At 44.1% G+C, this 15,283-nt stretch overlaps 1 protein-coding gene and 1 long non-coding RNA gene across 4 annotated transcripts in view; one reads left to right on the forward strand and one right to left on the reverse strand.

The window, feature by feature from the left end:
• LOC118120229 (diacylglycerol kinase beta) overlaps nucleotides 1-15,283 on the forward strand; it is a 74,225-nt gene that overhangs the window by 22,967 nt on the left and 35,975 nt on the right. For 2 of the 3 annotated variants that reach the window (XM_047342651.1, XM_047342652.1), the window contains 15 exons: nucleotides 300-362; nucleotides 689-970; nucleotides 1,481-1,636; nucleotides 2,118-2,167; nucleotides 2,503-2,577; nucleotides 3,026-3,145; nucleotides 4,157-4,274; nucleotides 4,745-4,833; nucleotides 6,158-6,274; nucleotides 7,481-7,579; nucleotides 8,894-9,004; nucleotides 9,080-9,153; nucleotides 11,791-11,865; nucleotides 14,116-14,201; nucleotides 15,010-15,099. In XM_047342651.1, the coding sequence (XP_047198607.1) occupies nucleotides 300-362; nucleotides 689-970; nucleotides 1,481-1,636; nucleotides 2,118-2,167; nucleotides 2,503-2,577; nucleotides 3,026-3,145; nucleotides 4,157-4,274; nucleotides 4,745-4,833; nucleotides 6,158-6,274; nucleotides 7,481-7,579; nucleotides 8,894-9,004; nucleotides 9,080-9,153; nucleotides 11,791-11,865; nucleotides 14,116-14,201; nucleotides 15,010-15,099 (1,605 nt within the window). The remainder of the gene's footprint in view (nucleotides 1-299; nucleotides 363-688; nucleotides 971-1,480; nucleotides 1,637-2,117; nucleotides 2,168-2,502; nucleotides 2,578-3,025; nucleotides 3,146-4,156; nucleotides 4,275-4,744; nucleotides 4,834-6,157; nucleotides 6,275-7,480; nucleotides 7,580-8,893; nucleotides 9,005-9,079; nucleotides 9,154-11,790; nucleotides 11,866-14,115; nucleotides 14,202-15,009; nucleotides 15,100-15,283) is intronic. The other variant, XM_047342653.1, reaches the window with a different exon arrangement.
• LOC118120230 lies at nucleotides 8,257-12,650 on the reverse strand. Its single transcript, XR_004698192.2, has 3 exons — nucleotides 12,572-12,650; nucleotides 11,236-11,314; nucleotides 8,257-9,262 (listed from the first exon to the last, which is right to left on the reverse strand). It is a non-coding gene; the product is annotated as an uncharacterized LOC118120230 (long non-coding RNA).

Below are 15,283 nucleotides of genomic sequence, written 5' to 3' on the forward strand. Positions count from 1 at the left end.
GCACTGGTTCTCAAGTGGAGGTCTGCAGACTCAATGTTTCACTTCATGTGATGTTCGTCTTTCTGCTCTGACCTGATCTCTGTCCCGTAACACTCTGTAGAACAGAGATCCTCTGCTGTGTCCATTGATGTCAACGTAAACATCTGCTCGTGTGAAAGGGTTAAAAATAGCGTTGACCTCCTGTTTAAAGAACAACAGATGATTCTTTCTTCTCTGATGTTCACGTCTTTCTTCCTGCGTCCTGCTGCCGTCTCCTCCTTTTCTCCTTTGCCCTGATACCCTGTGTGGACCCCCACCAGTGGCTCGTTCCATCGACGCAGGCATCTCTCTTCACACCGAAGTGGCCTGTGCCCCCATCACAGGTACCAGTGCAGAGCTTAATGGGACCAGATCCCCGCTGGCTGTGGCCTCCTGCTCCCCTGGTGCTTGTTGTGCTCTCGTTGTGTTGTTGTGGTTCAGTGGAGAAACGGTGACTTGATGTTTTGTGAATATTTGTGGACGGTTTTAACGCAGTGTTTTCATTTTAGCAGCTTCCTCTGTTCCCTCGATGCTTCCTGGTGTTTTTGTATTTGGGTTGTTGTTGTTGTTCCTTTTTGTTCTTCTTCTCATCCTCCACTGTTCTTCCACTAATTTCTCCGTCTTTTCTCTCTTTCCGCTCCCTCTGTTTCGGTGGTGGCGTCCCCTACAGGTATGAACGGGAAAAGCATCCTGTGCGCGATGGGCCGCTGCACGCCCGATCACTCCGGCCTGATGAGCACAACCGGCTCGGGAGCCACCACCTCCCCGTGTTCATCCCGCTCCTCCTCGCAGCGTTCAGGGACAGGGGGCCACACGTCCGGGGGCCACACGCCCAGCGGCCCCCAACGATCGCCCTGCGGCCATGTCAAGACCTCAGAGGGCTGCAGCAGCAACGTCCTGACCCCCAACGCTGGACCCGCCAGGTCGCCAGTGTCCCCCAAACTTTCACCAGGTCGGATATTTAACAAACAAACAAACGCAAAGTGAAAACATAACCTCGGTTCCAGACGTAATAGAACAACTGAACGATAATATTAAGACAAATACACAGATATACAATAAATGTGTATTTACAGAATAGATGTACAATAATTCAACATGACATGAGAATTTACAAGCACCGGTATGTTCAGCATGTTCGGGGCTGTACATTTTTTTCTTGCCGCCACATTGAAAGTGGCTGTGGCAGATTTTTGTCTGTTCAATACTTGTGAACACAATATCTCAAAAGCACCTTAAGAAAATGTGTTCAAATTCAGTACAAATATTTACTGGGACTCACAGATGAACTGATTCGATTTTGGAGGCTGAAGGTCAAAGATCAAGGTCACTGTGACCTCACAAACTATTTTTTCGGGGGTTGCCAACAAACTATCTCTAGAACACCTTGAGGAAATGTCTTGAGTGTATAATATGTGTGTTGTGTGAGTATCTCTGAAGACTTTGTGTCGTCCTCCAACAGAGAGGAGCCACTCTGAGAAGCACTTCTCTCTGCGGAGGAGCCCCTCGCCCCAGACCGGCTCTGTCGCCCTGCCGTCGCCCCAGGTGGTCTTTCTCAAGGACATCGTCTGCTACCTGTCCCTGCTGGAGAGGGGGACGCCGGAGGACAAGCTGGAGTGTGAGTGACAGGGGACGTGGTCGGAGGGTCGGCTCCCCTCAGAGGGGACGTGGGGACGTGGGATGGGAGCAGCTGTCGTTTGCAATGTGTGTTTACGCTCCGGCCTCTTTAGTGCAGCTCTCAGGGGCCTGTCACTCAGGTTGACAGCAGGAGAAATCAGGCTGTTCCATCCTGCTCCTCCTCCCCAGGGCCTCAGATACGCCCGTTACACCTCCCACACCGGGCAGGTCCGTGACACGCTTAAACCCTGCTGCGCCCAATTGACTTCTTTAGAGTCTCGGGCTATATCTGCGCCCACTGACGAGGCTAATCTCTGCTAACTGATCCCCATGCAGTGGGACGGAAGGAGCTCGCTCCACTCGTTTAACCCCGAGGCCGTCTGGAGGGAGGCCAAGAGCAAATGTTACAGCTCCAGAGAGCCACTAATTATCTGACGGAATCTGAGTCATCATGGGATCTCTGTTCTCCCGTTTCCCTCTAGTCATGTTCCGGCTGTACGACACAGACGGCAACGGGGTCCTGGACAGCTCGGTGAGTGGTCGCTCTGTTTCCCGCTCTCTGCCTTTTGCCTTTTTGCACACATGCGTCTCTAAGAGTCGAGTCTTGAAGGCAGCACAGGCAGCAGCTGTGTGTACATGAGATCATCTGTAATGGTTCTGTTATGTCATGTGCTGACGGGATCACATAACAACACACAGAAGCTTTGTTACACTTTAAACTTCACTCCTCTGACCCTGACTCGTTGTTCACGTCGCAGTCAGGAGATGTTTCACTTCTCTCACCTCCGTCGTGTTCAGAACGTCTGAGAGCTGATTCTTTTAGAAGAAGCTTTTCCTCTTCTTTATGGTTTCCTGTCTTTTTCGCAGGAGTTGGATCGCATCATCAATCAGATGGTGCATGTGGCCGAATATCTGGAGTGGGATTCTACGGAGCTGCGACCGGTGAGCGAACACACACACACACACACTCAAAGTCTGATGAGTAACGGAGACACACACACACACACACACACACCTGCTCTCTGTGAAAACACTGGTTTACTTTTTTGCACCAAAATCTACAACTAAAGCAAAAGAAATTAGAAAGTAAAAACAATATTTCTACACATTTTATTGTTGTTAATTTTCTATTTCACCGTTTCAAACTATTATTCTTGAGTAGATCATTTCCTCTACTGTTAAACTGCATCATATTATAAAATGCACATGTGTTTGTCTATTTATAAAAGTGTATTTATAAGCACAATACATTTATTGTACCAGCAGTATTTGGCTGAAGGCTCATTTCCATCTGCAGCCTCTGTTTTTTTTGTTTTTCATAACTGAAAATGACAGAATTTACAGTAAAAGCTACAATTAAAACAGACTTGGACTTTTTCTGTCACTTTAGATTCTGAAGGAGATGATGGAAGAAATCGACTACGACCGAGACGGGACAGTGACGCTGGAGGAGTGGATCAGAGGAGGCCTCACAACCATCCCTCTACTGGTCCTGCTGGGCATGGATACGGTACAGATCTGTGTGTGTGTGTGTGTGTGCGTGTGTGTGTTCTTTCCCTGTGTATTTTCTATTGAAGTTGAGATTGTTTGAGTTCAGCAGGAGACGCTCACAACTCCTCAGTGCAAACACGCTGCTTTTATCTCATTCTAATCGTTCATCGTTCATCTTTTATTCTAAAACAAGATCTGAGGTCTTACTCGTGGACATTTAAAACCCCACGAGGTGAAGTGAATAACTGATTATCTCGTCACGGCCCCTGTGAAGACGTGAGATCCATCAGGCAGCAGATCAGTCTGGTCTTGGAAGCAGAGAAACTGGGCAAGCTTGAGGATCTGGGTCAGAACATGTGAGGTTTCCCTGTTTGCAGCCGTCAGTATCTACTGACCGGTGGATCAGGGTCATGGGCGTCAAGCGTCGACTGGTTGGCCCGAATGGTCCCGTCCCTCAGAGGAGCTGCTGTAGATCAAATGCCGAAAAAGCTTAATGCTGAATGGCGCCACCAGGAAGAACTCAAGCCGGGCGGAGGCAGCCTGATGCCCCAGGTGGATCTGACCTGCACCACAACGCAGCTGCAAACCAAGCACATGGCAAAGAAATTCCCTGTGGGCTCTTCGAGGGATAATGCTTCCTGCCACACTGCAAATATTGCTCGGAAATGAAAAGTTTCATCTCTCGACCAAATACCACAGATCCCAGTCCGATCGATCTTCTGTTGGATGTTCTGGAAAAATAGAAAAACCACAGAGGCTGCACCTTGTCTGACGCCTTGGTGCCTGATACAACATCACTATTGTATTTCACGGTTAAAAATTGACTTATCTGCATCTCTATTTTCTGTTCTGTTATTTCCTGTTGTTCATTAGCAGTAATATTTGCTGTATTCTCGCGGTAGAAACACTTTAATGTCGGCTGTGATTGCAAACATCTGTATTTTGCAGGTTCGTGCTTTAATCGAGGTTCAGGTCTGTTTATCTCGACAGTAAAATCCAAACTTTGTGCTTCCTCTGTGTCTCTCCTCAGAACGTGCAGGAGGACGGGCAGCACGTCTGGCGTCTGAAGCACTTCAACAAACCGGCGTACTGTAACTACTGCCACACCATGCTGCTCGGGGTCCGCAAGCAGGGCCTCTGCTGCTCCTGTGAGTCCGAGCTCCACCATCTCCTCGACCCCATTGTCCTCTGACGTCCTCCTCCCTCTGTCTCTGTCATCATCTCTCTCTCTCTCCGTCCCTCCCTCGTTCTCTGCTTCTCATTTGCTCTCTCTGCATCTGACTCGAGTTTAAGTGTCGGGCCTGAGTGCCTCTGAGTGGACGTTGTTTTTCAAAACTACGTCCCCACAGTCGTCATTATAAAGACATTAGCAATCCCATTATGAGTAATTCCATTACTGATTGAATTCTGCCAGGGAGCAGTTCTCGAGGTCGGCGTCTTTGTCACCGCTGAATCAAAGTGCTCCCTTATTGTCTGAAACCATCTGTAATGTGATAAAATATTTTATTCAATTCCCCCTCAAATCTGTGTTTTCTTCTTCTGGTTGTTAAGATGACAAGTTTGGGATTCAAGTCAAATATAAAGCGTCAAGCATTGTTTCTTGTTGTTTTTCCTGCAGTATGCAAGTACACGGTGCACGAACGCTGCGTGTCCAAAGACATCGCCGCCTGCATCAGCACCTACGCCAAGTCTCGCAGAAACACCAACGTAAGTACCGACCTGAACACGCCACCATGTGCACATGACGTTCAGGGTTGCTGTGGGGGGGGGGGGGGGGGGGGTCTGTTGAACACACTCCCACTGACTCTAGTTCCTGTTTGACGGAGCAGCGAGGATCATGGGACGGCCTGCGAAGGTCACGCGAGGTCTCTTATCTGGTTATCGTCCTCTGTGTGCCAGCGGTGACGTGATTAGTAAAGTTCAGGATGTTTCTGCAGCTCGGGTCACATGCTGCTGAGCAGAGCTTTGTGCTTTAGTTGCCAAGTTATTTCCTTTTGTTTTATTATTATTAATGCAACGAGTCAATTCTAATAATCGACATGCACATTTAAGTCCTTTATTAAAAAAAACAATACCAAACATTTGTTATTTGCAGTCTCTCAAAATGTGTCTTTGCTAATTGTCTTTGTTTTAAATCAGTTTAAATTTCAAAAATCTGTAATTTTCTACTGTTACTCAGGCAAAACTTTCAATTTGAACTTTGTATGTTTTTTTGGGCCAAAACCATGAATTGTGAAAAGATAATTAATAGTAAAAATTATTATAAAGATGCAGTTGCAGCTTTAAACCTTGTAGTTTCGAACAAATGGAAAATTGAAGTAAAAAAAAGTATTTTTTATTCCTGTTAAAGCTTCACAAGGACTGAATCCTCTGAGATTTCAGTGCAGTGAAGTTTGAGGTGAAGAACAGAAACTCGTGACTCTTTATCTCGGGAAGTCATCGAGTGCGTCAGCTGTTTTGGTTCTGAGCTTATTTTTAGCTCCAGTCATTTATTATTTCTCACAGATAAACAGGGTTTTAAAGCAGCAGCTTCTATAATAGTTGGATTTGTGTAATAGTTAAATTTAACTTTCATTCAAATTTATATTTCACTTTTTTTCACATAACTGCTTTTCATATTGGATGGATAGATAGATTAATAATTTAATATATGTGGATAGAGAGATAGACAGGGAGAGAAATGAAGAACTAGAGAAATAGACGGATGGATGGATAGATGGATAGATAGATGGATAGATAGATAGACAGACAGACAGACAGACAGACAGACAGACAGACAGACAGACAGACAGACAGACAGACAGACAGACAGACAGACAGACAGACAGACAGACTAATTGAGAAAAAAGAGAATTGGTCAGACAGACAGAGAGACAGTTAGAGGATTGGATAGATGGATACCTGGAGATAGAAAAAAGCAGATGAAGCAAAGGAAAAGCAAGTGAACAAAGAGTAAAGAGCAGAATGAGATGAACATACTAACATGAAAATAACAAATATATAAAATTGGATTGAATCTCTTGTGTTTCAGGCTATGCAGCACGTGTGGATGGAGGGAAACTCTCCCACAAAGTGCGACCGCTGTCACAGGAGCATCAAGTGTTACCAGGGCCTGACGGGCCTGCACTGCGTCTGGTGTCAGATCACTGTGAGTCACAGATTCATGTTAACACGTTCATCTGCAGGGACCACACATGCATCAAGATGGACGACACACACACACACACACACACACACACACACACACACACACACACACACACACACACACACAAGCTTTATATAAAACATGTTTAAAGCTATGATATGAAAACGGATGAAGAAAGACGAGAATAGAACGAATGCGGTGGTTGGATTTTGTCTTGCGCTCAGTTGTCAGTTTATGAGACGAACGCAGCTCCACATCAAACAGTCCAGATATTAATCCTCTTTTCATTAAAGATTATTATGCTCAGACGTTTCAGACGCTGCCCAGAGGAAAAGTTTTTACTGCTTATAACTGTTCTTTTCTCTCTTCTCTGCCTCTCGGAAGTTTCGTTAGACTTTAATTTGTTCTCTGAGACAGATGTGTGGGACGATGAAGTTTTGCTATTTCCAGAATCTCAATATTTGAGACATTTGTGCTTTGAGACAGAAATGGAGACATTTTAAGGATCAGACCGAGACAAGAGGAAAGGCTGTTTCTCACCAGCTAAATTTAACCAGAAAATAAAACCTTAATCTCATATTGATCTTAAATTGCATTCAGTTGTGTCTCGGGGAGAAAAAGGCAAAACTAAGATGAGATCTTATTGTGAATTTTCTTTTCAGTTTCTATTTATTTGTCCACCACGTGTTTATTAATGAAGGAAACAGTATCACCTCTCAGTGAAGTGCAGGAGAACTGAACATTCATTAGGATACTGTACTTTAACTTGGTGTTCCTAATAAACTGCAAACTGAGTGTACTGCACATTCCCTGGAGACCAACTCATCCCTGCTCCTTCAGTTTCCAAACTATTAACTTCAAATTAATCAAAATATACACACTCCTATATAAACATATAGGAGCATGAACATCCTTAAATCCTTTTTCTTTGCAGGGATCAGTCTCACACACCTTCATCCACGATAATGTTCTGTACTTCTTTACGTCCACTAGATGTCGCCACTGACTCGCAGTTTGCAGTCACGTTGCTGTTGAAGCAGCCTCACACACCTTCTCACTTATTCTCATCTCAGTGGAAAAAACGCATCACCACAAACTAACTGATAACCTCACCGATCCCACGAATCAGTCTGGGCTCCCCGTCCTCTCCACAGTCCCCAACAGATGGATGACACCCACCGCTCTTATGTTTGTGCCTCTCTGCAGCTCCACAATAAGTGTGCGTCTAATGTGAAGCCCGAGTGTGATGGAGGAGGCCTGAGGGACCACACGCTGCTGCCCTCGTACATCTGCCCGGTCGTCTTGGTGAGAAGGCTCCTCCGCTCAGGCGGCAGGAGAAATCATTCACTGGGGAAAAAAACACACTTCAAAGTGCACGAGTCGACTGTTGTGCTCGTACCGTCGACCTCGATCTCACAGCTGACACTTTAAAAAGGTTCATATATCAAAGTATGGCCCAACAGTCCCTTTATGAAACCACATATATATATTCACTAGATCCAGATTTGGATTTGGATCTGCATCAAATGACACGTATAGATATCAGTCCCTGGAACATCCCTGATCCAGGAATTATTCCCTGAGAAATACAAAAATAAAAGCTGAAAACACCTAATTTCACAATCTTTCCTGACTCATAACACTTGGTAGATGTAAATATTCATATAATCATCATTTGAAATATACACATACCAGCACAACGCTCCTGAATTCATGCAGGTTATTAGGTGTTTATTCAGTTATATGATCATTGTGGGGCCCATGCATGATAACGTGCCCAACTAGGGCTGAACAATATGGGAAAAAATTATATAAAAATAAAAAAATAATATCAATCTATTGATAATTATCATGATAAATGTCACTTTATTGTTTCTGTTCAGACTGATTATTGCCCCTGAGTGAAGGTTGTGGTTTTAAACTCTTCATTATGAGCAGAGAATGATAAACAGAAAAAACATTTTGTAAAATGCACTCTCCTGCACAATTAGTAAGTTTATATCAATGTATGTTGGACTTTTGTTATTTGGCTGTTGATGAAAACTATATTACAATTATTGATATTGTTTAATTGCCCAGTCGTAACCCAAACACAAGGTGACTCTAGGGAAACAACCAAAAACCAGAATGGGCAGAATAATTCTGATTATTTGATAATTTAAGGTAAAATAACTTTGATTGTGTTGTTTTAAACAGCAGGTTGATTAAAATTAGTTTGATGTCACAGCTTCAAGTGTCAGAATCAGCTCCAGCAAGTTAAACAGACTCAGAAGTTATTAAAAAACAGAGTTTACCTCCAATATTCAGCAGGAAACTTTTAAAACATGAAGAATTCAGTTAGTGGGACGACACAGTCAGAGCTGGAACATGGAGCCCACCAGAATTCATTAAGGGTGGCTGCAGGGGCGCTGTTGCTCAGTAAAAGTCACATAGTGCTCCTTTAAAAGAGTATGAATACATCCTGTTACTTTTGAGCAGCACAGTTTCTGGCTCTTTTCAGTTTTATTTGTTTAGCACCAAATCGCAGCCTCAGTCCCTCACTTCATGTGTTCTTCATGTCCAGACCTCTCAATATGTGTGATGTTAAAAACAAGACCCTCAATCTTCCTCCTCTCTCAGGATCGTCACTCTGTGGTGAAGCGTGGCGAGGGGGAGTCTCCGCCCAGCACCAGCCCCGACGACACCAACCAGACGTTCAAATTCTCCCCCGGCGACGGACAAGCGCTGCAGGTATAGGCCTGTCCGTCACCCGGCTGAGATCCACCCTCCTTCCTGTTGGTTGACCCTGTTGTTCCTTGTCTCCAGGTCACTCCTCTCCCAGGTACTCACCCGCTCCTCGTCCTCGTCAACCCCAAGAGCGGAGGGAGGCAGGGGGAGCGGTAAGTTCCTCCGAATCTTCTCCGTAAACATGGTCACGTGACCTCTGCAGCAGAGTTAATACGTCACTTCCTGTCTCTGTCGGCTGCACCCGGCTGCTCCACCGCTCACCTGAACAATGAGGAGGATTTAATCCTGTTGTGAACGAGTCAGTGCAGAAAAACCTCCTGCTGTGTTGTGCATGTGTGAAAAGTAAACTACATGTTGTCAATTCTCTGGATTTAACCTGAAAAAAGCTCAGTTTTTAAAACAAATGCAGGGATTTTGTTTATTCGTTAAAAAATAAATCATAAAAAATTGATGAAGAAATAAAAACTCTTGGCGATAATCACTTTCTTTCAAATAATTCCTTTTAATATTTTCTTTAATACTTTGTTTGATGAACATTTCACTAAGTCCAGGTTTTTATTTCAACATCCAAAGTTTATTTTTTCCATTTATCATTAAATTATGCTTAAATTAACATAAAATAATAGTTTATTTATCATTTATCTCTTTTCATTTAAACATTTCCTCTTTAAATTGAGTTTTGTGGGAAATGATCTTCCATTAAAAACTGGTTGAGCACTGATAAATCTTTAATTTTGGGGATTTTGGAGAATTCTGGACTCTTTCCTGATTCCCTCTCACTTTCATGTGAAGAGCCTTAAAGATGATTATACATCAGGAACAACATGTTTCTCCTGTGGCTCTGAGGAAGTGAAGTACAGGATCATAAAAGCTGTTTTTAGATCTGCACTGAAGTCCCGATGAGCACAGATATAAATATTAAACCACATTAGTATTACTCATGGACGTTTTAAACACTTTTCAAACACAGAGGAAGTGCTGCAGCTCCCTGACTGCTGTAATGAACAGTGATTAAATAAATGTCATGTCTTCATCGTAGCGCTTCCCTCCACCTTCCTCACAGCACCGACCAATCACATCCTGTCGCAGCGCCTCATCCTCCAGCATCACCATAGCAACATGCTTTTTTATTAACATTAGAAAGGAAATTATCGTCTATTAATAGACGTTACAAGATCAAAAAAACATTTTGTAAAGGAAACCAGAGGCTTTTGTGTTTCTATTTTTGTCCGCATGAAAACTGTGTTTGAACTGATCAGTGCAGCAACGTATCAGAAGTTCTATAAAATCCAGTAACTCAAACGTTTCAGTGTCGCGAGGATTAGATATTTAATCCTTCTGTTTCTAGTCTAAAGGAAACACGCTGACTGGTCTCCTGTCAGGTTGTAGATTAACGGCATGATCTGTGAATGAAAACGATTGTTCGACGCTGTGCAAGGTTACAGGAAACGGCTGCGGTGACGTGCAGCTCGCTAACACGCAGGCAGTCTGAGAGCAGATCATAGAGGAGAGAGCGTGGAAACTCAAACTCTCCACCGCTCGCTCTGTCTTCCTATTCAAGGCTGTTGCTCCTAAACAATTCCTCTGCAGAACTGATGATTTAAGACGCGTGCTAACATCGTGCAGACGTCATCTCACTGCAGCTTTACGACGTTTACACTGACGTGATTGATCTGGCAGCAGATTATACCAGAAGTGTTTTTTATCTCTAGATTGTCTTGAACTTTAAACAGTTGTTAAACAATGTTTGGCTGCACAACTTGTTCAAGTTAGTCTGGGAATGTGTTCAGGTCCCCGACCACGTCTGAATCTGGTCTGAGGGACCACATCTCAGGAGACACAGGAACTTGGAGATGTTTCACTGCACTGACGGACAGTTTTGGAGCTTTAGGGACCAGAGCAATGCAAATCTGTCATAAAGTCAAGAACCTGTTCAATTCAGGAAATGTTTTTATGCCTCGACGCCAGTGACGGTCGGTCAGAGACATTGTTTTCACGTCTGTACGTTGGTCCGTCCCAGTCATGAACACGATATCTGAGGAACACTTCGAGGGACTTTCTTCAAGTTGTCACTTGGACTCAAAGATGAACTGATCAGAGTTCATTGGCTGAAGTAAATGATGATCTTGTGAACGTCATATTAGAGTCTGTATAAAACAGTATTTAGCCTGGAAGTAGATCTAGTTCATAACGTGACCACTGCGTGACTCAGAGGAAAAGTTCAACCCGTTCACCTTGTATCTGGAGGAAGAGCCGGACAGAGCAGGTGAGGGCCGAGTCGAGTCGAGACGTCAGCGGCAGGAGCAGAAAAAACTGTCAGATAAAGTAAACACAAAGAAAAGGTGGAACCGCTGAGGTGGAACGAGGAACGATGAGGGAACAGGTGGACGTGCAGAGAGACGCGTGATTGGACGGCTCAGGTTACTGCCGGGGCAGTGAGTGATGGCCGAGCAGGTGGAGAGTGAATCAGTGAATCCAAGTAAAATCAGAAAATGAAAAGAAATATATTACGGCACTATATTGGTTTTTTTAAGTTGCTGCAGTAAATCAATTTATTAGATCTTACATAATCATTCAATAAATATTAATCTGACACAAGGGTCTGCAACCTATTGAAATATAGTGAGAAAGAGGGTTTTCTGATTTTAACTTCTATGCTTTTCTTCATTTGGAAAGGGCTAAATAAATAAAATGAATCATTATTAGTGTTTTTATTATTATTATTATTTGCAAATTGCTCATTCTGGTCCCTGTACTTCGTGTGATTCCTCCTCTGGTCTTTCTCTCAGGGTGCTGAGGAAGTTCAGGTACCTGCTGAACCCCCGGCAGGTTTACAGTCTGGAGCGAGAGGGCCCGATGGTCGGGTGAGTCGACTGCATTCATCCTCTCATTGTCTTTATTATCGAGAATCATTGAAGTCCCAGGACACTTCTCGATCGCGTCGACTTCTGCGATCAAAGCGCTAGAAAGGTGATTTACAAGTAAGAGTTTTAGTGGAAGACCCAAATGTATTTTTTACTCACTTGAACAAATACCAATGTATCGGCTGTAAGGCTCATTTGAAGGGAACTAATTTCTTCATTAAAGATTCACCGTGTTGTGTTTGGGCTTTAGAAATACAGGCCTGCAGCAGCCGGTTTAAAAAACTCCACACACAGCATCTTTTAGAGGATAAATAACTGATTCAAAGAGCCAGACACACTGAGCTGGAGCTTTAATTTACTAATAGATGATTAATTCCACAGGAGGGATGATATTCCAGTTATAGTTCAGTCGGGGAGCGGAGCTGTTAAACCACGTCTCTCTCTCCTCCATGTCACACTAACCTGCTGCGGAGGTCGAGGAAGGGGAATGAGAACACGGCGTTACTGCTGTGGTGTGTGTTTGACCTCCTGACACACACACACACACACACACACACACACACACACACACACACACACACACACACACGCGCGCGCACGTCAGAGCTCGCACTTTGTAATGAATGCTGTAACACCTTCTTACCATTCACAGAAGAAGGTAAAAAATCAAAAGCCCTACACAGCGCAATTGGTGTAAATGCTTTACCTTGAAGGTGAAGCTCTCCCCTCGCCATCCTCTCACCTCCATTTGTGTAAATCAGTCTCTCTCTCTCTCTCTCTCTCTCTCTCCCTTCCTCTCTCTCTCTCTCTCTCTCTCTCTCTCTCTCTCTCTCTCTGCCCACCAGAGCCCACATAGGAAAAGCGACCCGATGACACACTCGGGTCTTAGGGGAGAAATCTGCAGATGATACATGCAGCGCAGCGACGTCTCTGTTTGTCTGTGTTGATGCTTTAAAACCAATCGTCTGCTGCAGTGACACTGAGCTAAACTTTAATATCCAGCTTCCCTCGTGTTGTTCGCTGAATGTCGGGTCAAGAACACTCAAGCGTAGTTTTTTCCGTAGTTTTGTTGTCGCTGCGTTTTTTCATTCCATTCATGCTTTTCCCTTCTCTCGAACGTGTGTCGTGATGGTAATCATGTAATTATTAATAAAGACGCCGCTTTGTCCTGCTCGTCTCCGTCTCTTCAAGTGCTCACGCTCTTTTATTCAGATAACGAGAGTCTGAAAGCTGCGGCGTCTTTTATTCCCGCCATGAATGAGGTGATGTAACCGTGTCATAGCCGAGCGGTTTGAGGAGAGACGCTCTGCACTGAGCACAAGTGACTATAAACACTGAGGCCCTGTTGTCTCTCGTGGAGGGTTAACTCAGCTGAGCTCGCCACTACGCTGTTACCATGGGCTCCCTAGCAACAGGCTCAGCTGGGCTTTGAGGTGAGAGGTAGTTTACTCTTGAGAAATTTGTTTAGGGCAATTAGCTCGATGTGCTTCCAGGCGTGGTTTCAGATCTTCCATTAATGTAGAACCTGCGTTTGTTGCTCAGACGCTGTCACACGTGAAGCATGTAGCCACAAAAACTGCTGATCTGATTTCCATTAGAGAGACAGGAGCTAAAACCAAGTGTTTGAGACAGAGGCTGAAGAGAGGAGCTGCAGCGATGGACAGTCTGAGGACAGGGATGTGTTTTCTGAACATTAGAGCATGAAAACATTTTACAGTCATAAAACTAATAAAAAATGATCAACCTGAAGAAGAATTTCTCTCCTTTAACATATAACAAGTAATGAATAAACTGAATGAACCTCCCCCACCACACCTGCAACACAGCGTACCTCTGGGCTTCGTAACCTTTTTTAAAATGTGGTCCTGGTGCGGAGGGTCTGCAGGCTGTTCCTGTGCAGGACCAGGTGGCGGGTGTGAAAGGGGCTGGTGGCCCGTGTGCAGCTGTCTCGTGACGGGGGACAGATGAAAGCTTCTGTCGACACCTTTGTCCCAGCGCAGATTAAACGTCTCTTTGAAGGGCGCGCACTCTGTGACCACTCTGTGGCTGTGGAGGAGGGAGCGCCGCTGGAGAGGGCACACATTGATTTAACACTCTCTCTATTCCCCTCTGTGTCTTTCTGCCTCTTTCAATTAAATAATTCAGACATTAGAAAATCTCTATGGTAACCGTGATGAGTAAATATTCATTCTACACGTTGACACTGTAAAAAACCACAAAAAAACCCCACTGTATCTTCTTTTCTCTCAGGCTGAACTTTTTCCACGATGTCCCTGATTTCCGGGTGCTGGCTTGTGGAGGCGACGGCACCGTGGGCTGGATCCTCGACTGCATAGGTGCGCTTTTATTTATTGACCTCTTTAAAAAACATGTCATCTGCCAGGGAGTCGAGGTCAAGACCGATTAAAAACTGAAGCACATGTTAAAAGCAATGACGCATGAAACCTGATTTTTCTTACATAGTTTATTTCCATGTCGATGGCGTTGGACACTTCTTTTTACAGGATCTTTCCAGTTTGTTACGACTTGGATGTCTTTATTCTTTATGACCTCCAACATCTTTGCTGTTGTGATAACACTGTAGTGAAACTGCATAGACCTGTGCCATCTATAAAAATAAAGTCTGTCGGGGCAACAAACCGCAACAGTCAGCAGATCGGACGAGTTGTAAACAAAAGCCTGGGTCAGCCAAACTTTATTTGCCAGAGAAATAAAAGTGATGAGGTGTAATTATGCGCACATCACATTCACTGTGGTGCTGCTTCTGAAAAACAGCATCAATGAAAACGACTCTGAGCCATAATGTTATGAATGGTTTATGAATGAATGAATCATAGAAATCACAGATAATGTTTTAACTCAAACTTTCTATTGTAAACAGTTTACAGAACAAATTCCTGGCTTCAGTTGGACCTAACATACTCGTTATTATCATATATAACCACAAAACATTTTAACCCTCTTAATTAAGTGGTCTGGAAATCTGCAAAGGTCAGTACAAGTTTATCATAACTGGTGGATACAAGGGCCGAACCAGCAAATGAATGGTTTGTGCTAAAATCTGTCTTTTCCTTGAGTTCACCCGTCGTCGTTTCAAGGTCTGTTCAACCAAGCAAATATAACCTCGACCTGTTTGTCTTGCAGACAAAGCCAACTTTGCCAGGCACCCTCCGGTGGCCATCCTCCCTCTGGGCACCGGGAACGACCTGGCTCGCTGCTTACGTTGGGGAGGAGGTGAGACACTCAATCATCTGTGTGTGTTTTGTGTAACCTTCCAAGCTATGACCACAACATACATACATTAATGAAGATTAAACCAGAAATAAATGGTTGTGACAAGTTTTTGTGACAAGCTGTTGGCTGGTTTTTAAAGACGTGTACAGTTGTGTGTCATCTGCGTAGCAATGGAGTGAGATGT

Source organism: Hippoglossus stenolepis, chromosome 13, assembly GCF_022539355.2.
Source record: "Hippoglossus stenolepis isolate QCI-W04-F060 chromosome 13, HSTE1.2, whole genome shotgun sequence".
Taxonomy (NCBI): Eukaryota; Metazoa; Chordata; class Actinopteri; order Pleuronectiformes; family Pleuronectidae; genus Hippoglossus; species Hippoglossus stenolepis.